Source organism: Mercenaria mercenaria, chromosome 1 (assembly GCF_021730395.1).
Source record: "Mercenaria mercenaria strain notata chromosome 1, MADL_Memer_1, whole genome shotgun sequence".
Lineage (NCBI taxonomy): Eukaryota > Metazoa > Mollusca > Bivalvia > Venerida > Veneridae > Mercenaria > Mercenaria mercenaria.
In genome coordinates, this window is record NC_069361.1 from 41225358 (window position 1) to 41248921 (window position 23564).

The following is a 23564-nucleotide window of genomic DNA, read 5'->3' on the forward strand; positions in this document are numbered from 1 at the left end:
CGCGTTGTGCTTCTGATCATTCCTTTGAAGCGAAATATTTGGGAAATAGTGCGAACAAATTTTATTTGAAAGTACTTAAGGGTCCATTACGCCGCACCAAATAAGCAGAGCAGGACGTGCCAACGACATACAGAAAAAAGGCTGTATACCAACATTTCCTATTTAGTTTCATTGAAATCTGATTGGGAGTTTTGGAGGTGAAGCGTAGACCTAATCTCAACATAGACTGTACATAACTAAAACAATAATCAGAGAATCAAAAGCTAAGTGAAAATAAGGTAAATCTATAACCTGTAAACCTATGCATAACTTATCTTGCTAATGATTATTTCTAAGAAGTTTTAATCAAATCCCGCTATTAGTGCAGTAGATATGCGACTAGGCTTATTTCCGATTACTCAGAAATCCAGCTAGGGATTTTTGAGAAGAAGTGCGGACAAGAATATAAACATAAACTGTATGTATAAATATCGATTGGGTTATAACTCAATGAAAAATAATTCAACCCTATAACCCACAGAATTTGTGCAATTAAACTTGGTACTGATCACTGCGATGAAACGCATTCCAATCCCACTTATAGTATTGAAGAAACGGTCTGGTTGATAATCATTTAAAAAGTGATCCTTTAGGGGCAATAACTTCGAAAACAATTCAGGCGGAATATGCTAACGATATGCAAAACTCGGCTTCATACCAATCAATCCGTGAACTTTCATTAAATTCTGCCGGATGTTTTTAAGTACAAGTATGGACAAGCTAAAGGCGAAGTCGTCACAAATATTCCTCCCATGAAATAGGGACATTTAATGTGTGTACATATACAGAATTACGTTTAACGGTATTGTAAGAGTATCATTGATATTGAAAATATTTAAAAGAGAAAATGGCATAACATAAAATATATCAATCTGAAATTTACACTGTTTTGAGTTTGTTCAACGATTACAGCTGGTAACAGGTATTTATTGGTAAGTGGACCACCAAGTGTTGCTGCATGTAGATAATAAATATTGAATTCGTATTTATCTATACCGGAATCTCCATCGGTCCATCCACCCCATTGCACTTTGACTTTTGGCTGAAATGAATAAAGGACATAATATTACATTAAGATAAAACAAAGGTGATGTTTCTGTCCGCGTGTGATATTTAATGCTAGTTTTGTTTCTGTTATACAACGGAAAAAAGGAGGGAAATGTTTTTATTTCAATGTGACATTTACAGGTTTAAAAGAACGTGATAAGACGGGAAATATTTGAGTGTGATAATAATATGAAGTGCGGGTGAACATACATAATAAGAGAAATGTTTCAATAAAATCTAATTCCCTTAAGCCTGAACTATCATAAATTATGTAAATGACCTGTATTTCAAGTTCTAAAATCATTGGAGTTTTCAACGGGATTTTTAACGTGTGTGTCACTTTCAAGTCATATACTATTTTCAAATTTTAAAAATATCTACCGCAATATATACACTTTTAACTATGAAATAAATTTAATGGTTAATTTATGTCATTTCCTTACATTTTCCCTTCCTTACATAAAATATTACATAATTATCAAAAATGATATGGCATCTTTTTTATTATATTTTTCTTTTCTAGGAAGTGTTTCGGATATATCTAAAGTGTGACAACATTAAACATTTCTCTCATATTATCTTTTCCAGGTTATAATTGCCTTTTATCACACGTCTTTTTTCAGAGAATAACCAAACAATAAGATTAGAAAATATCAGGTATTTTCACAGAGAACGTTATCAGTCTTACTGATGTGACCTATAGAAATAGTTAAGTCAAAACATGAAATAAAAAGCTTTTTTGCTTGTTTAAGTTGTAAGTCTTATAAAAGATATCTTTCATCCATGAGCAGCATATCTTACATTTTCACTTATGGCTATGCCACTCCTTGCAATATTGCATAGGGGGCCAACTACTGAAACATTTCTAACAATGAAACACACAAAAATACTTTATACATCATCAACAACACACATGAACCATAAAATCACTGGTTTCCATACTTTTTTTCGAGATACGTGTATTAAGATTAATTACTTGTTTCTAGATTAAATATTTTAACATATGTGTTTCTTGTTTTCCAGCATACATTGCAACATTATAGATAAACCATTATCATAGTTTAATTGAATTTACGGAAAGTTGTTATACTGCACTAAAGATGGCGCTGAAACAACCACAGGAAATGCTCTCAAACCAACTGTAGAGTGTTGATGTACTGAGAATATATGAATGCCATGACTTTAATGAAGTACAATTTAATATCGTTTGATGATTTTTGAGAAAATAATGTAACATATACGGGGTCTGAAATTTATAAGAAAATTAATTTTGGGTAGGTCATTTGAATAAATGCTATAATTCAGGTTATCAAGTGAATGGATTAAGTCGCCTTTTAAATGTTATATCAATAGATTGCATCTTTTGCTATATAAAAGCAAATGGTTAAGTTAACAAATATTTTCAATGTTATTACCTCCGTAAGAAAATCAGTTGCTATCAGTGCATCTCTAGTGCATTTGTTACTTTGTTCAAAGCAATGCGTCGGTGGATACTCATCAAATCCAATTTCAAGAACTTCGGATGTCACTATTCCACTGAGGAAGTAATGCTCGTGGCGATATGGTGGTGTACTCCTGTCCTCATACAAAACTTTACCTCCATTTCTAGCTGATACTTCAAACTTAATTCTGAAAATGAGCCACGAAAGACATGTTTCCATATATATTAGAAACGTATGTATTGATAATATCTTTATCATGTATAAGGGCATGCTATCAATACGCTTCAGTTTCTTTAAAGACTCATTTGAACAAATAAGTTATACTGGATAAATACACAAACTGATTTTTTTTTTTTTAAAGATATAGGATAAGCATATGAAGAATGATTTATTGAAGCTTCTCGATCATGTTGTGCCCTCTCGTCGGATCTAAAATTACAGCAGGTTTTGCCTAACAAATTAGAAGTAAAACCAAAGTCAACCCGGAGCACACTCAGATATCGGTTACAGAGGTGCATCTAAATTGATCATCTTTTACGAGTGCATAATGTGAAAAAAATAGCATGACCTTGCTTTCAATAAGTTGAAATGTACGAATAAATATATAGTGCAAACTAACATGACAGGGCCAGTGGGAATATGATCTCGCAATCTGAACATGTCAGATTTCCACACCGTGGAAGGTGAAAATTTAATTTGAGCGTATTCCTTAAAATTGATAGTTAAAGACTCAAAAATATTAATACAGTGAAACTATTTAATTATGGATAAAATATACTTACCGTTTCATAAGGGGATGCTTACTCACCTATCTGCATGTTTGAACTGTCCTTTGTAAATCTTCTTCCATGGATTTATATCACGTATCGGTTTATTGTTGAGAGATTTATTACAGTTTTCATTGAAGTTTGTACATTCTCCGTTTTCATTCCATGTACCAGTATCTGCACCTTTTTGTTTAAAAATGACAACATTTGAGCGCTATAAACCACAAAGTTAAACTTGTTAATTCTAAAAATTAGGGGCATTAGTAGTATTAAAATCAACCAATCATTTTTATCTTATCATTGTTATTACAAATGTACAAGTGTATACAAAACAAGGACAAAAGTCCAATCGTGTGTATTACATTTGGTCGACATACGAATCTATGGTTAATATAAAGCTATAATTACGAAAAAAAGCCTTCCTAACTAGTTTGCGAAATTTTAGAAATGTCAAATTTAAAAGTGCCATATTGATTTGAAAGTACATATATTCAAGCTAGTTGTATGATTCTTTCGTACCCCTTGATAATGTCATGGCAATTGTCAGTGTGTCCATTCCGATATAATAACCATTGATATAATTTGGCTTCCTTGAGCTGTCAATATCGGGCTTGTAGTGAGAAGACACATTGTGACTTATCCTTGACCAAACCGTATATCTTGTCCAGAATATATATTTGTTTAACGCTTTGTCGACTATAAGGTAGTTACCCTTAGAATCTTGAAGTTTAAATGACATATCTTTTATTGTTGGTATTTTGTCTGCAGTGGCTGAAAATCAATAAATATTAGGACATTGTAAAATGGACAGATACATCGAAAAAAAAATCAATTCAGTAAGACAGGGATTTGCCAATATGGTTTGGTATACAAGTACTTTCACTGACTGCTGCCAGTGCCTGAAACGTTGTCTGGAGGGGATCTGGGGTCGTCCGCGACCGGGAAAGCTGGAAAAGAAGCAAAAACCTAAATCGTGCCTAGATGGCTCTAAACCTATCAACTCATCAGGTAAACATCAACTTCAATTTATGCTCTATTCCTACTTAGTTAGTTAGATTGTGCTGCTGAAATTTACTTTTATCGAATTTACATGTCATTTGTTGTTATCATAGACGGCCTCAATACGCTGTATATTACAAAATTAATAAATACCTCTACATAATCTTATGTACTCTGTATATTCGTAGAGACTTCACCGTAGAAATGAAGAAAAAATAACTGAAATCAAAGCTTTTGTGCTGCGAAAATACAGCAATATTTGAAATTATGATCAATTTAAACAAAACAGACTTGTACGTACCTCTAGTGCAGTCATTATTTTTATCAGCAAATCCAATAGCACATTCACAGTTTGTATCATAAATCATGTACGTTTCGTTGTGGCACGTGCCTGGGAAACATCTTGCTCCTTCTTTCCAGGAACATGCCTCTGGGAACAATTATAATAATATATTTCAATTAATATAACTGCTTTAAAACCTTTTAACATTATATAAGCAAGATCTATTTGTAAAGCACGTATGACCACTTTGCGACCTATAGGATGAAACTGGATGTTTAATCTTCTGTCTCAAAAATAATCTTTGATCTTTGACCTTATACACCCATAAATTACAGGATTCATCTACGGACCATCGATAAGTGTGCTTTGAAGATTGTTGACCATACGCCTCCATATTATATACTCTCCAACTATACATCCTTTGTATCTATTTCTTCTAAAACAAGAGGTTCATGTACTGAATGACATTAAGGTTTTGAAGTTTGAAATTCCTAAGCCACAGGGGCCTCCTTGGCCGAGTGGTTAAGGTCACTGACTTCAACTCACTTGCCCCTCATCGATTTGGGTTCGAGCCTCACTCGGGGCGTTGAATTCTTCATGAGTGGAAGCCATCAAGCTGGCTAACGGTCGGTTGTTCTACCCAGGTGCCCGCTCGTGATGAAATAATGCATGGATGGGCATCTGGGGTACTTCTCCACCATCAAAGCTGAAAAGTCACCATATGACCTATAACTGTGCTGGTTAGACTTTAAACCCAACAGAAATAAAATTAAATCAATATAATGTTTTCACTACATTCTTTACTTAATACTGATTTATGGATTGTGAAGCAAGTTCTTAAACTAATATTAATCACTATGAAAATGTCATTCCTGATTGAATTCACCGCCATGAGGGTATGATAAAAGAGAGGCCATTTTCCCTTTTAATGCTGAGCGCCATGCAAGGGACGTACTGGTACTATTTTCACGTCTTTGGCATGACACCGCAGGGGATCGAACAAGAGCCTCCTGCTGTCGAAGCGGACGCTCTATCACTAGGCTATTGCCTATTAAAGACTTTCATCAGTTCCATGGAATTAATTTGAAACTGTTTTCAGTATAAAAATCATTTTGACCTCGAATTTTGACATCATGGCCCCCAAAATAGATGTCATGTTTAAACCACACGAAACCAAAATGTATGATGTTTGAAGTTTGAAACGCTTTTTTTCTAGTATTAAGTGTATACCGACCGAGGGACATGCAAAAAATAACCAAAACAATATCCCCTCTCTTCTAAGATTTTTGGAGAGGGAGAGGAGGCGGGGCTTTGTACATAATAAATGTTCCGTTAAGTATACGATACTGATAATACTGGTGTTCCAAATCACTATATGGATATAACACTGTTAGAAATCAAACTCGTGTATTACAGTAAACAATTTACTGCATAACATGTAAAATACACTGTGAAATCGAACAAATTCATGAGCATAAAATGTCATTGTTTCTGTCATAGTGACGGTATCCCGTGAATTTCAAATTTGGAAGGTTAAATGGATTAAATGTCATATGTTCTTTAGGATAACATTTTGTGAACTGCTGCTAGCACATAATCTATAAACATTATTTCTCTAGATCTATGAATATCAATGATTTCACAATTGTCTTTGAATTTAATGACAATAACACAAATGCTAAAACCGTCGTTCTGATGACCATCAAAAACTAAAAAAAAAAAAAATTAAGTAACACCAGGAAATTCGTTCAAACGAGGTCAATATTTTAAAACAGGCTATATGTATCACATGATTGAGTCTTCATTTGCACAAACCTGCAACTGCTTCATGTAGAATATTTGCAAAGACGGAGCAGAAACGTATTTTCTAAGTAGATGAGAATTGTAATACTTATACATATCACTTTATCCAGTCAGATTAAAACACACTTACTTTGGCATACTCTTTCGTCAGGTTTTCCTGTATAAACATTGTAGCCTGGCTTTTCTCTTTGATATTCACCGACACAATATTCACACATTGAGCTACTATTTGATGTGCATACCGGCAAATTGCAGTTCAAAGGGGATGCACATGCTGCAATATTAAGATAATAGTTTTATTGCATTGCTGAAGTGCTGACAATAGACACCTCTGGCAGATGTCTTCTATTATTATAATGTTTAACTTGCAACTCGACCTGATTTATGATAATAAATACTATCTGAGAAAGTGTTACATATAACAAATTTAACATTTTAAAAGAGAGCATGGCATGACGATGTTTCATAAGTTTCATACTTAAAAGACCCTTGATACTGACATAACATTTCTTTGTAAGGTATTATACGTGACTACATTGAAGATGTATTGCGTATGCTATCAGTCTGTTCCATAAATCAGATAGACAACGATTGGATAAATAAATAATTTGTTTTGTATTAAATGAAAACAAACTATGTTTATTAAACATACTAAACCGAACAGGGACCAGAGCAACCCACGGTCATCTATTTTTTTTTTTTCTCACGAAATTACCTTTGCAGTATCCGCCATATAAATCAACAGGATAGTATCCCTTGTTACAAGTCCTGCATTTTGAAGGTGCGTAACTTTCCCCGCCACTGTCTGTCACTACTGTACCATTTCTATGTTTCACGTTTCCTTCGTTATACATATTGCATGTGTGGGCGCCATATCCTCTTCGACATAACGCTGAAATTTTTGTAAATTAAGTTTCCTGGTTTGTTGTTTATTTACCTGTGTATATGAATACTCAAGTATGTTGAAACGTCTTGTGCATTACGTGACAATTATGTCTTTGTTACAATTTAAATGGAACTACAATCATCCAAAACCTTAGAATTTGTGCTTCTTAAACCGCGAGAACATAGTTCTCCTACAATATAAATATTGTTTACATTTCAAATACTTATCAACAACTGCTTGTACAAAACATATCCCTTTCTCAAATGCATGACTGTAGTTAAATCATTTTCTAGTAGTATGCTTATCTAAAAGTTTTATTTCGTTACAAAAGCAAACAACTATTCCGTTCTTAGGCATGTAATGTCTACCAAATGTGTTAAGGAAAGACCCAAATTGTCCAGACAAACATGTGACAACACAGTGTTACATTGATACTACTTTCAGTGTAGAGTAGCTTTGAAGTGAACTCAACGTTTAATTATTTTAACGTTTGTAAAGATACTAAACATTAAACAATGTCAAAAAGATTGCGAATAAGAAGATGCTGTATTACGCAATACGTAAAACGATATCCATCCGCATTTAATCAATATACATTTGTAATTACAAATAAATGAATATAACAAAACTCTTTGTGAGACAATTCGGGAGTTCCAAAGATGTTTTCTTAATATTTTGGCATTTCAAAATAAGAGTTGTCTTTAATAATAATCATTGTAAGAAATTAAAATAACATGGATAATGGGATGACAGATATATATTCTAATATACAGTATTCCTTTTACTACTGATACTTTAACATGTGACAAAAAGGAGAGTATGGTATATATAAATCTCCTACTACCAGTTTCGTTTCTGCGGTATTTCTATGTCACGACAACCTCATGCTTCAAAATTGATAATAATGCTGTCTTGAACTTAATCATGTCTACAACCGATAAGTTAATACTCTGCTAACTCATTTCACATTTGCGGCGTACGTCGTTTCGCAGCTGGTGAACGGTTAAGTATTTGTGAGGCTCTCGGTACTGCCCAAGTCTCTCCGATGTATGCCACTATGCGCCAGTCTTGCGTGATATGCTAAGGGGTAGACCAAATATTTTCGCAGTATAAATTCGGACAAACATGTCATAATTTGTGAATAATACCCGTAACGGAAGAAAGCTTCCTCAAGAATTAAATCGCTGACTTAATTTGAAACATGTAACAAAAGGAAATTATAACTATTTAGAAATTATTTCTCACGTGGCCGGCGTACACCGGGGCGTCCATTTATTATAATACCGGGAATATGTTTTTATTGATACTAACGTGACCGACGTAACACGGGTAGGCTGAAACTAATCGGCCAATAACAAAATTTAACTTAAATATACTCCTACGAAAAAGAGCTGGACGGGCTTTACTTATGAATGTTTTTAAACCCTATTAAATGTTATGTAAACCATTTTGTCTCCTACATTCTAAGCAAGCCACATTTGAAAATAATCCTTATTTAACAAGTCAATGAGATTTTGTCATGCAATACAAAGTCCCTTCCTGAAGATGGCTATGTATCTTATCTGTATTATGAATCAATGATCTTATACCAGTCCAGTGATGTTAATATATAGAAATATAGAAACAATCGGGTGGGTTACTGTCTTATCAATTAAACTTTATTAGGTGAGGCAAAGAAAATATAAAATCGGAGGCTCCAGCCGAAGATATTGACCAAATAAAAAAGGTATCGACGTTTGACCCCTCAACGTAACCTATACCGGTAAACTAGGGATCTTGCTGGTGCTGTTTGTCAAATAATTTGTATATTTGATATAGTGATAGCGTAATACATACGCGCATATATTGCCTGACGCCCTTTTCATGCTACCATTGCTATAATTATTGTTGAATTGCAGTTAATAATAGGATCTGGGTCATTTGTGGCTGATTTTGGTTCATTGTGTTGATAGCTAGATCCTAGCATCACGCATTATGACATGTACAATAATTAAAAGGAAGCAGATATTTGTTAGAGCAAGTACTCGTTGTAAAATACTATGTATACATTTGGACTAATCAGATACAAGTTCTATAAATAGCATCAATCAAAATTTACGTCTGCTAAAGTATAAATGGTTATGTTGAAGACAGAGAAATGATACAGTATCCAGCGATAGAAGAAGACACATCAAGGATTCAACTAATAATTTATCCCAGTACCTCGATAAAGAAGTTGTTGCAACTACCCTGTCAGGGCGGATAAATTATTAAAATGAAGAAATTCATATACTAAAGAAGAGATGCAGACTTGCAACAAGGTTTCGAGCTATAAGACCAGCGCATAGGAGGTTTACCTTAAGGGTAGTAAATAGAAGGCTGAGCATCGGAAAGCTGAAACACAGACCCAGAGTTTGGTAATCTACTGAAATAGTAGGAGTGTTCCAGCTTATAGACGGTTCAGCGTTATTGGCGAAGTATAGGCAATGCATGGGGTTGCTACATGTGATAACATATAGGCGCTGGGCATCCAGGAGTCAGGGCAATCATATAGATATGCAACTTCAATTAAGAGGACAGAGGCCGAGTATCTATGCTACAGGACTCTTATGTTGTTGATTCAAAGACATTGTCTGACGGGAACTTCAACAAAAAGACATGTCTAGTATAGATTCTCAAACCTATAGGAGTTTGAGCTAATTATTATTAATTGAAGATTGTTAGTTTGAAACATTTAGTGATTTACCTGGTCCCTAAATTATCTAGCTAATAATTGACATCATTTACGAATCACTGGTACACGAATCATTTATGCAAGAAGAAAATTTATGTGTGAGATATATGAAATTCTATATCGTTTGTCAGCTAGTCTGAAACATAGTCACCTTATTGATTCGGCCCAGGACACATTTCATTGTTCAAGATACTAAAGGCGTAGGCACTTCCCTGGGTCATATTACTCGTATCCTGGCACTGTACATGACATGCTGTCTCATTATGGTAAACATCTATGTCAAGTATTATCAAATTCTTTAATAGATGACAGAGTAATAGACCGGGCAGGAAAGAACTCTACTGACCAATATCATTACACACTGTAATCCCTCAAAGGATGTCAGATGTCTAGACCGTACATAAACTGACCCTGCTATAATTGCCAGGTGAACAATTGACCTCCTTTGTGTCAGACCTTGACCTTTAAGCTAGGGATGAAAAGGTTGTGCGTAATTCATCATTATATTATTATACAGACTATTTGTGTCAAGTAATATTAATCTCTTGACAGAAAGATGGCTGAGTTATAGGACGACAGGAAAAAAAATACTATTGACCTCAGGCCTTCATTTATGACCTTTAAGTTAGGGTCAAAATACTGCGTTGGACACGTTTTCAAAGTATGAGGAACATTTATGCCAAGTACTTGTATAATCTCTTGACGAAGAACAGAGCTATGTACCGCACACAAAATGACGGACGGACGGGCGAAAGCAATCCAGTCGTCCAAAAGTTTGGATTCGACCATTAATGGACTTACAGCAAACATTTAACCTGGATACCCATTTTATCTTACGGGAATTTACATCCTTCTTGATAATCAGGCTTATCATGACTACCTGCTACATTTTCTCAAATTACACAAAAAGTCCTGTAGCAGTAGTACACCAACTACTTATCATTAAATGTAACCTAATCAAGTTACATTTTGTATTACTGAAATTAAGACCTACAATCATAGCATAAATTATAGGTGTATATAAAATATCAAGGTGTGGCATTTTAAACGTTACTGCACTTATTCTGATATTGTCAAGAAATGTATTGCAAATACCCGTGACAGACTCACGCCACATTTGTCTGGCTGCGAGAATGGATAGGCAAGCCGTATCTAGTATTACTGTCATTTAAGGCCTACTACAACACATGGATAAAAAAAGAAGATGCTTAGAAAAAATCTAGCAAAACATACGTTCAGAACACGATGATCCACTGTATCCTACACAACATTTTTGTCGCCTAGAATATCTGAAAAAATATGTTTTGGGTGTTAGTTTCAACAATTATATAAGAAGGGATACAGCTTATTTCTTTTATTCCTTTACCTCCGTAAAATTTCAAATTAAAAAGAAAAGAAAACCTTCGCGTAATTTGAAAGCGACAGCAAAAGGGATTGAAAATATAGCATTAATATCAGGTAAATGAAACATTCTGTAAAAACGGTGCAAATATTCTGGCATTCATTGGTGGTTAATAGTACGTCTTTTACACTACTTGAGGCATGATCTTGCACGTAAAGCTTATTCTGTAGTGAAATACAAAATTGATTTAACAAAAATACTACATTACTAAAAAAACTCAGGAATTATTACAAGTCTAAGTCGATATCAACTCTCCAGCAACGGCAGTTTATCAAAATTGCCATTCTCTTACAAATTCAGCATAACGGAAAATGTAAATAACTTGTCTGAATTAAATTTATAAACCTTAAACACTAAGAACACACTGGATAACCGACTATCCTGACTATCCTGACGCCCGCTGGACAAAAAACACAACAAAAAAAAAAAAAAAAAAAAACAAACTCTGTTTGATATGAAGCCAATCCTTGCAATTCAATTTGACAGTTTTGTTAAGAAATGCACAGTTTCAGTTTTTGGTATTTATAATAATTTTTGTTAAGGAACATTTCCATTTTTTTGGTATGAAAACGATCGTTTTATTCATAGATGTTCCCTAGCAATTTCTTCTTTGACAAAATTCCAATGTTTTATGCCAATGTCTTTCCAAAATAATGAACAATCTGTATAAACTTTGATCATTTGGTATATTAACAGGTGTATCTTTTCGGAGCATCTGTGTGAAATTTCCGGCTGTTGGCCTTTATGGACTATCCATTAACTCCGATGGCAATATGCGTATCTTACTATGTTAAACTTATTACTTTATGTAGAGATTTTACCTAGACCTAATAAATTATGAAAGTGACTCTGTTTCATTTGAAGCGGCTTTGTTAAATATGACTGTATTCCTTCGCATTCTTATTAAATTTTTATCAAGGGCTCGCGTTATTTTCATTTCTTTACAATGTGAATGATACTATAGAAAGTTTTGTTTAATTATTTGGATTTACAGTCACAGCGACTTAATTTATACGGTAACATTTCCAGCTTTTCACAATGGAGGAAAACCAAGGTGTCCTTCTAGGCTACCATAGAAATTCTTTTTACCATGGCTTTTGCAAGTGTAAATGATTGCTTCTGGTTGACAATCCTTTGAATATCATTGAATATAAATAATATTTAATTTATAATGTCATGCAATTAATATTTAATTTACAATTCAATGCATCCATGTGTTAAGAGGATCATATCTGTAATGCATTTCCATCCTACATATTGTTATATCGTAAGAGAGCATGCTTTAACTTTTCACTTGAGCGATCTTGCAGCAAATGATACCTATAATCTCGTCGTATGTTTTAAATTCACATATGCAGTTATAACAAATATATAGTAATAACCCGTGGTTCTCTTACCAGAGACCGATCCTCGTTCACACCTTCTTTTTTGTTGTTGATGTAATATGTCATCATTTGAAAGGGATGAAATACTTGTAAAACTATATTACCCTGTTTCAAACATATTCAGTTCCTTGTCCAATTCTTTCTCCTAAGACCTTGTCATCGTGTTTTAACTAGATGTTGTACAATATATTGAAATCCTTCAAACACTACTGACTGACTGTATACAATATACTGGCTACTTGATATAAGCTTTCGACAGCTTTGAACAGACTTTGAAACTTGTATTAACTTTATAACGTGAATCAAATGACCAAACCTTTAATTTTAATGCTTAGCAATACTTGCAAATCAGCTATTTAATCGCATATTGTCTTGTAGTAGACACGACTTCATTTGGGGAGGCAAAATAATCGAACACAATATAGAGACGTAGCTCCAAGCCAAAAAGATACAAAACATACATAAGAAGGGACGCAGTAGGGAATAATATGAATTTGATTAGGAATAGACTGTTTCAAAGCTAATTTGTATCTATTCGCTGTACAATGCAGTTCAATGCGGAATACCACCTCTGACATCATCATTGTTACAGATCGGAAAATTTGGCCTACTGTATCACCACCTTTGTGGCAGCCGTGGACTTCAAAACAAAATTACAAGTACTCACGCCTAGTAAAAACTAGTTCAACATACTTTGAATATATTCCAATAGTGCAGTAATTTACCACGAATAACTATTAGATGCGTGCCTTTACTTAACGTTTTCTTAACTTTTCAGGGTAAATGGATAACTGTCTATATCACCATATTTGCAAAATCGCATTATCATACAGATGATATGGTTAGCTGAATTGAATCTTATATGAATTTGGTTTCTAACTATCAAAGCGCTTTTAACGCTTGTGCCATTTTTGGAATAGTTTTTTTTTCATACACGTACTAACATAAATCACCTTCTCAGTACTTTGATTAAAAACTTGCTTACGCCTGAATTCTAAATAGCCAACAACCGAGTTCAACGACTGCCTATTGCAAATACCACCGGCTGTTTTCAACAGTCATGTTGTTTTGAACATACATCTTTAACAGTTAATATCTTTTCTCAAAAAGAACTTAGAACCCAAAAATTTGACACAGATGCTCCGAAAAAAATACATCAGTTAAACCAAATGATCAAAATGTTCACAGATTGATCATTATCAAAGACATTTGCGTAAAACTTTGGAATTATGTCCGCTTGCTTTAGTCTGAAGAAATTGTCAGGGAATTTCTTTAAACCTAACAATAATTAGATACCAGAAATTGGAAAATTGTAAGTGTAAGCTATGTCAATTCCTTAATAAAACTGCCAAGTTGAATTGCAAGAACTGGCTTCAAATTAATAGAAATAAATTGAAAATTCTGCCTACCCATTTACAGCGATTTTTTTTTTCATTTTTTTCAGCGGACGTCAGGATTGCTGCTTATATATTGTGATGTTACTTATCGAGAGCGATTATTTCTTATTATTCTTATATAACTTTCTTTAATCATTTAAAAAAGACGTGCCAACGTACAACATCTTTACATTTACGTGCGCCTTATAACTATAAGACTTTGTTCGAAAAGATCATCTTTTTGCTACCCGGAACCGTAAATTGTAATCAGTTAAACACGCATATAAATTGTAGTAGTGAACACTATTGAAATTTGAAAACGGAAGCAAAGCAAACATAACATTTTCAGTCATCCTTTCCTATATAAAGTGCACGTAGAAATTGAATGATTTGTGTGAAACTTGTAAAACTTACACGTTTCTACAACGCCGCCACCACCAAAAGCCACTGCACCGTTTTGCTGACGTTGCATAATATTCATAGCAATCCTCGTGGCTGAAGAGAAAAAAGTGCAAGTAATGAGTTTGTGGACGAAGTGTGAGCTACACATTTACTTTATATTAATCATTCTGTCAAAGGAAACAAGACTTCCTTTTATAATAACAGTTTTTGTTTATGATGATCGTACAAAAATGTTTTATCAATTCACATATGGCTTTTACGTTACAGCTGAGATAAATAAATGAACGTGTTTGGGCATTTTCATTCATTCGTCGTATACAGTTTCTGGATTTACAACTCCTTATTTACAATAAGAGTTAAATTTACTTTGCTGCGTTAAGTGAAGGAATAAGTTGGGTACTTTACCTCGAAACGAACTTATCACAGACTGATTTATATTCAATGTGTCGTGTGACGGCCGTATATTGTCGACTAGATGCAATTTTGTGGGTTCTTTGGGGCAATGGAATACATTCAATAACATTCATAAATAGTTAAAGCGGCATGCCTCCAGATCGTTCGGCAACAAAAAAATAATTGTTTTAGATATCTTGAAATAAATGCTATATTTCTTAAGAAGGCTTTAAAACTTAATTTACTGACAAACTTTATGCTACGGAAACACATGAGAATTTGCTGTTTTTACTACTTCTTACGATGAAAATCGAAAAGCGTTTGTCACGCTTTTTCTCCAGGTAAACTGTCTCGATTATAAATATCTATATTTTGAAGTCATTATTCAATACTTCAGCTATAGCGCTATTGGTTACGACGACGGGAAAATGTCTTTTTTTTTGTGCCGCGGCGGTCCGGGGTTCGATTCCCGACGCGGTCATCTTTTTTTCTTGATTTGGAACTTTTTAAAATATTTTAGAAACAAAAATTCATATTCTAATGTTCATAATATGACCAAAACTTCTATCTGAAAGAAAGATTATTTTTTAGCCAAATCTGAGGCATGCTGCTTTAAGGTCTATCTAGTAAACCCCATGCAAGGAGCCAGAGGCATGTTGCAAAAGTTGAGATCTCCTAGAAATGCGACGAAAGTTTATCAATTTTGTATTTCATGATTCGTTATTTCGACTCAATGATTCGTGTCTTCGCTCCAAATCATGAATACACGAAAATACACCAATCATCGAATTGTCGAACTTTCACGTCTGTCCGGATACGAGTTATATGACATTGGGAAGTGCCTACGCCTTTAGTATCTTGAAAAAAAAGTGGGTCCAATCGCTAAGGTGACAATGTCTTAGACAAGCGATATAGAATGTCCTTTGTTAAAACGTATCGCTGGTGAGACCAAATATCTCATACATAAATTTCCTCTGGCTACCTTGCCTTAATGATTCGTGTACCAATGATTCGTAAATGATTTCAGTTATGAAATAGATGATTTAAGGGATCAGGCAAAAATCACCCAATGTTTCATCTATAAACCTTCAACTAATCAGCTCAAACTACTAAAGGCTAGGGATACTATACTTGACTGGCATTTTTCCCGTCAGACAATATCTTTGAATCTAAAACATACGAGTCCTATCGCAAAGATGCTCAGCCTATGTACTCTCAATTAAATCTGCAACTCTATATGTTTGCCCCGACTCCTGAATGTTCAGCGTCTATATGCTATCACATGTAGCATTCATTTACCATGATATAGGTATAACCCCGATGCCTTGGCTGTACTTCGCCTACAACGCTGAACCTCGTCTATAAGCTGGAACTCTCTTGCTATTTCAGTAGATTACCTAACTCTGGGTCCCTGCCTCAGCTTTCCGATCCTCAGCCTATATTTGCTATCGTCTATAGCATTCCACTACACTCACCGTAAAACGCCTATGCGCTGGCCATATAGCTCGAAGGCTTGTTGAAATTCTGCAAATCTACTTTAGTCTATGAACTTCAAACGTCTTCCTTTTTAATAATTTATCCCGCCCTGACAGTGTAGTTGCAATAACTTCCTTATCAAGGTACTGGGATAAATTATTAGTTGAATCGATGTGTCTTTTTCGATTGCTGGAAACAGAATGATCTCGCTGTCATCTATCTACCTTTTTATACCTTTGAAGAAGTGCGCTTTGATTGATGTGATTTATAGAACTTGTTTCTGATTGGTCCAAATTTAAACATAGTATTTCTAAACGGGTACTTGCTTTAACAAATGACTGGTTCCCTTTAACTACCTTATATAATATAATGTGTGGTGCTGGGCTCCAGCTAACACTATAATCAACATATATCGTCCATAAATGACGCAAATCCTATTATTAACAGCAATTTAACAATAATTATAGCAATGATAGAATGAAAAGGGAGTCAAGCACTATCTGTGCTTTTGTATAACGTTATCCATATACCAGATACACAAATTATTCTGACAATGTTTACCTGTGTTCTGGGTGAAAAAAAAAGAATCAAGGACAAAACTACAACAGGAAAAACAATGTTAAAAGAACGCAACCGCCCCCACAACACTACAGATGTGAATATTGGTATAAATACTACACAGTGGCTGAGCACATGTACAGGGTAACACAAAATAGTACAAAAAGAACAAATAAATGCAAAAAAATACTTTAAGAAGGGACACGGTAGGCTAAAACACCACTAGAGAGTTTAACTTAATAATATAGTTTCAATCCTAACTTATCATGCCCTACCATGTTTCTGCATGACATGAGAGGGAAAACATGTGAATGAAGTATTGCCATGCAATACAAAGTCCCCTACTGGAAGGCACCGTATTGTTTCTACTGCAGTATAACATAATGAATTGATATATGTCAATGATGTATAAACAATATTGTACTATATATACAATATGTTATTATTAACAAAACACTTGGATTAAAATTTGCATACATACAAACCTATAGTTGCTTTCATATGTATTTATTTTGGCTAATTATGAAAAAGTTATCATATAAGTTATCTATAGTAACAACAAAGGGAAATTAATAAAAAATAAATTTAAAAAAATCTATTAGAAAAAAAAAATATTACAAGTCCACACAAAACTCTTTACCAGGTACAGATAGGTCAAAATACATCTAAGAATTCAATGTAACGTGCATGTTGTACCACAGATAAGTGGTCTCGATTTTTCCCTACGGCCAGTAATAAAAAAGTAACAATATAATCTATTTATAGTAAAACAAAGGTAGGTAATTCTTAAAACAAGGGTGCCTCATGGCAATGAACATTTGTGTCAAGTTACATCAAATTCTCTCCATGCATGGAGAAGAAATGCTCTGGACAAAGTCATTCTTAAATTTAACCTTTGACCTCTAAGTATGACCTTGACCTTAAACCTAGAGATCTGGTTCTTGCGCACGACAATCCGTCTCATAGTGGTGAACATTTGTGCAAAGTTTCATCAAAATCCCTCCATGCATGAAGAAGAAATGCTCCCGACAAAGTCATTTTTGTATCTGACCTTTGGCCTCTAAGTGTGACCTTGACCTTAGACTTAGGGCCCGGGTTTTGCGCATGACATGTTGTCTCATCCAGGAAAAAATTTGTGCCAACTGATATTTAAATCCTGCCTGACAATGTTATAGACCGGACAGGAAAAAATCCTATTGACCTTTGATCTCAAAGGGTGACCTTGACCTTTGAGCTAGGGGTCTGAAAGTTGGGCATGACACATCGCCTTATTATGAGGTACATTTGTGCCAAGTTATATTAAAATCCCTTCATGGATGGGAGAGTTATGGATCGGACAGGAGAAAAGCCCTGTTGACCTTTGACCTCCAATTGTGACCTTGACCTTTGAGGTAGGGGTCCAGTCTTGCACATGACACGTCGTCTTATCATGGGAAACATTTATGCCAAGCAATATTAAAATCCTTTCATGGATGACAGAGTTATGGACCGGACAAGAAATTGCGGACGGACGGAATGACAGAATGACGGAAAGGCGCATTCCTATAGCCCCCGAAACTGGTTTTCAACCAGTAGGGGACTAATAAAGTAAATTCCCACCAGGTAATTTTTTACACACGTACGATTTGCCACATAAAAACATTGTGAAACTTAAAATATTAAAATATGCTCCTGCAAAGATATGTAAATCAAAACCAATGTACCGTAAAAGGTGACTTTGCAGAATCCAGAGCACCAAGGGAAACACCATTCAGGTTAGGATTAAGAAGAGCAGGGTATGAAAATCAAACTAGTCCGTCGGCGTTGTAAGAGGGGGTGAGAGAGAGGTTGGAGGTTCAGACTTCCCAACCTATCCTGTCATCGAACAATAAAAAACTAAAGCAAAGTGACCAACTGTTTAAAGACTGAACACTAAATACACGAAATGGTAGAAATCAGCTACTTAGTTAAGACTATGTCCTTTATGGTTACGCTATACATGTTTGCGAAGGAAGTTTATATGCATCTGAACGACAAAAAAAAAATCCATTTATCTACTGCGATTCATTGTGTCTATTCTTACATGATATTAAATATTACTATCTACATCATTAATGACGTCCGCCAACTATTTCTATGTTCACTGTTGTTTTTTTTTTCAGCATGCCTTTATGATGAAATGAGTATGTCGTACTTCCGTGAATGTGTTGCATAATAATAACACGCATATTCAGTCTTCGTTATATTGTTTCATAGGAAAACGAAACAGGTCGTGTTAGAAATATTTATATATACTTTTCTATAATTATATAAAAGTATATTAGTTTGTTTAGTTCGCACAGAATATCATATTTGAAGTTAAGCGTCATTGAAGGTTGCTTTCTAAAAAGCACTCGATCACTTCTAAAATTGCAGAACACTGTTTGTTTCAAATAATTATGATTTTTATGAGTTAGTAGAAAAGCAATTTCATTGTAAATTGACCAAGTTTTCGATAGAAGGCAGATAAGCAGAGGAATGGCATAAATATCCTTTCCGCAGCCTTAACGTATTTAAACGTATTAGCGTCTGGTGACCCTTTCACGCTTCCGTAGAATCAACTTCTATTATACAAACTTTATTTTGAAAATATTTCTGAAATGTCTAGGTCTGCAGCTCTCAAATACGGTTATATCGTACATCCGAGGCATATACTGACACTCTCAGACAACATCAAAAACGACCTTTCGAGTGATTTGATGAAGTTCCAAAAATATCAATGTACCCTTGGTCCGTTACGAACCCCTGTGGGATTTGTGATTATTCCGAGCTCAAATATCATTTTTCAAATGAAAAGCTGACATGCAGTACTAATGCCCAGGTAATTTCAGTTCGTTAGAAAGTGCTGAAAATTGACTCCACAATAGCAAAAAAAAAAAAAAAAAGTCCACACGCATACATTTAGACGGGGTGACCCCTGCGCGTGACCCCTGACTATCTACGGATCAAAATACGGCTTTCGTTTAGCATTTCGACTTTCATTTTCTTTACTTCTGGAAATAGCTGAAGGTCGAGTGACGTCATTTTATGTGTTGTCAAAAACATATATATGCCTGGCAGGATCGCATAAATATATGCTGGCCGTCGTAAGGTTATATATGCACATTTTGAGGATCAAAAGATAAAAATCATCCAGCAGTGAGTGAGTGCGCACATATATTTAAACTTAAGTCAGCCATTATTTATCTAGCTTATAAACGTGTTTTAAGTATCACATACTATTGTACTATTTAATGAACAAAACATCAGAATAAAGATGAAATTGTAAGGAAAAGACAGAGGTGTAAATGCAGATGAAATTTTCAAATATATTATATAGATATTTGTATGTCTTTCATGATATCAGAAATATATGAAACAGTCATCAAAAAGTTTTTACGCTATTTTCTATAATAATAAAAGGCCCGAGAGAAATTGCCCTAGATCTATTTTTTTTTAGCTTGATCTATAGTTAAACAACTTGATCTTTAGGTTAACAACATGTTTTTCAAAGTTAAAAACGGTAATAAAGAACCAACTTACACGACAAATAAAAAGAGAAAAAAAAAAACAAGCGAAAAAAAAATGACAATGATGCTATTCTGATGACGGTATAATATTAGTTGCATTCGAAATGACACCACATACGAGTGTATTTAGTCCCAAACAGTGAGGATTAAGGGTCTATTTTCTAATACTAACTTTCATTTTCTAAATAACTTATCTGGGCTAAGCCGAGTACTTATGAAATGCGAAAAATATTTCAGTGATAGCTATTTTCACTTTTGATTTACACTTAAAGCATATATTTACCATGTATTCATTATATGAAAGAAGTTTGCCGTTCGTCAAAATTTGATAATGTTATTTACAAAACAATTGTCGGGCATAATCTACCACTGAATGACCATCTTGAAACGAAAGTTAATTACATTCAAACTGATCACGGCTATAATTACTGATAGTCAACGTTATTGGAGTTTGGTCTTATATTTCCGATTGTTCAGTGTGTCTGTGTTTACTTTAAGGTTACTCCGTATTGATGCTCCGTTACGTAACAGTTGAAGAAAGAGAAAGGACTTGCTAAAATTGACCTGCATACGGTGTCACAGCTTAAGAATATATGAGGGTGGCTTAGATTTACCAAAAAAATGCATCTGCTATTTCATAGACAAAATTATGAAATTGTATTAAAAGAGACCCATTTCGGAAGATCAATGAGATCTAATTTAACGGAATAAAAATCTCACATAAATAAGAAAAAAAAAGTGTCCTTATAAGTATTATCATTGGACAAACTGTGCAGCAAAACAAAACAAAAAAAAAAAATGTAATTCAGCTAATAACATGAAGTTAAAGGTCATTTACTGCGTAATTTCAAAGATACTGTTTTAGTTATTTAAAAAAAAAAATATTAATTATATACATCTTATCTCAAAATTAGACCCCATTCCAATAATAAAAATGTATTGTTGGTCCTTTCCGTTGATCAGTTATACTTATTTGAAGCATGACTTTAGGACCTCGTTTTATATTTATGCTCTATTCACGTCTTCCCAGCTGTAATATTTGTTCATTATAATAAGAGGATTAATAAGTTGATAAACCTTTATCTTTTTGATTGTTTAATGGAAATATAATATTGCCAATTATCCGATAGTTTATATAGGTGAGCTATTTTCTAATTACCACCTCGACAAAACGCGGATTCATGACAGTGGTGTGCGAATTTAATCTCGCGATCTATATCAGTCCCAGTAAAAAGACGCTAGTTAAACACAGATAAAAAGACAACTGTTTGAATTAATGTCTACGCGTAAAGTATGAATTAAACAGGGATAGTCTTATTTCACATATAGAGCATATTCATGGGGGGCAGTAGGGGGGGGGGGGGGGGGATGAGTTGTAAAATGACCCGATTTATTTCCCTTTAAATAAAGAAGACTGAAACCATGTGCTATTGTGCAAAACATGCACTGTTTGCAGGTCAAAGCGTCTAACGGAACGTCAGAACGGCGCACAGGGGAAGAAAACCGTAAATATGTAAATATTTGGTAAGTGTTCAGATGATTATTTTCGATAACGTGTAAGAATCGAAATGATATATCTCAACCAGTGTTTTAGTCTTGAATCAACCCATTGTTTTTCGTTCAGATGCTTATGATTATATGCGCATTCGTAATATAATTAACTCGCATCTGAACTAAAACCAGTGATTTATTCAAGAACAAACTATTTAGGATATATTATTTTTGTAATTTGCAGCGGAGGACCTACGATAATCTTGCACTAAAGTCTGATTTAACCTTTTACGTAATTTTATTGATGTCATTATTTTCGTGCGTACGTATTTTCGAGAGAGAGCGAGTATGTTAAAGAAGTAGCCATTGCAAAACACATAGTATCTATTATCTGTTACCATGTTTCAGAAATCTGCAGTATCATATTAACCTGTGATAGGGACCAGATAAACTATATATTCCAACTGTGAAAGTAAATTGAAACGCAAGGATATAAAATATATATATTAAAAGAATGTTTCAGCGAACTGTTCAAATCTAAAATAGTTTGCTGTACTGTACGTGAAATCCGCAAGATACAATCTCACAATGTAAATTATTAGTATTTTAATGTTATAAGTCATCTACCGGTTGAACACCAGAGTGGACAATAGAAATGCCGTCCGCCCGTCCGTGCTCTAATCTGGATCCTGCAATTACTCGAAAAGTATTTAAGCTAGATTCATAAACCTTGGTATGTTTATAGAGGGCAATACGTAGATAATGTACGTACATGACATATGTTTATAGGTCAAAGTCAGTCATGAGTGAAGGTCAAGTAAAATCATTTTTTTCTCCATATATTTATACGCATTGACGGCTTATCTTAGTGGTACACACGAACGCCATGGTGAGACATTGTGTCAACACATGATTTAAGGTCGAGGTCACTGTTTAAGGTCAAGTGAAAGTTTATTTCTGCCCCATAACTTTAAATTGCAGGATCTTTTATCACTAAACAGAAATGTTTCCCATGATTAGAATATTTGTCGAACACATGACCCATAGTTGTCGGTATATAGACAGTGAAGTGTTTACTCAACCTCGCTTGTCATTTTTAATCCTTACTATGGTATTTCAATGCAATATCTTGGTTTCCTGCAATACAGGATAACACGTTTATGTATTTAACAGTCCTCAACTAGTTTTGTTTGATTTTTCTCATATTTCTAGATATTTTTCGCATACTTTGATGCATAAATATATGTACACGAACCTTTTTCTTTTTGTCAATATTTTCATCAGTGTAATACTATTTAAAAACGCCTGTTTGTTAACAAATTTCACTGCAGATTTTTTATTTGGGTTTATCATCGCGCCAACACTATTATAGGCTACATGGCGACTTTCCAGCTTAGATGGTGGAGGAAGACCCAAAGTACCCCTCCATGCATCATTTCATCAAGAGCAGGCACCTGTGTAGAACTACTAACATTCCATAAGCCAGCTGGATGGCTACCACACACTATTGTGTGGTCAGCTACCCTAACCACTCGGCCAAGGAGCCCCCACATGAAATTTCATTATTATACATGT

At 34.4% G+C, this 23564-nt stretch overlaps 1 protein-coding gene across 1 annotated transcript in view; it reads right to left on the reverse strand.

Moving 5' to 3' along the window:
• Nucleotides 1-23564, reverse strand: part of LOC128557569 (uncharacterized) — a 53451-nt gene that overhangs the window by 28066 nt on the left and 1821 nt on the right. Inside the window, exons 2-10 of the mRNA XM_053545040.1 lie at nt 14557-14637; nt 11213-11268; nt 7096-7272; nt 6511-6654; nt 4596-4724; nt 3815-4066; nt 3337-3478; nt 2502-2715; nt 923-1081 (exon numbers count right to left, since the gene is read on the reverse strand). Coding sequence (XP_053401015.1) covers nt 923-1081; nt 2502-2715; nt 3337-3478; nt 3815-4066; nt 4596-4724; nt 6511-6654; nt 7096-7272; nt 11213-11268; nt 14557-14637 — 1354 coding nt within the window. The remainder of the gene's footprint in view (nt 1-922; nt 1082-2501; nt 2716-3336; nt 3479-3814; nt 4067-4595; nt 4725-6510; nt 6655-7095; nt 7273-11212; nt 11269-14556; nt 14638-23564) is intronic.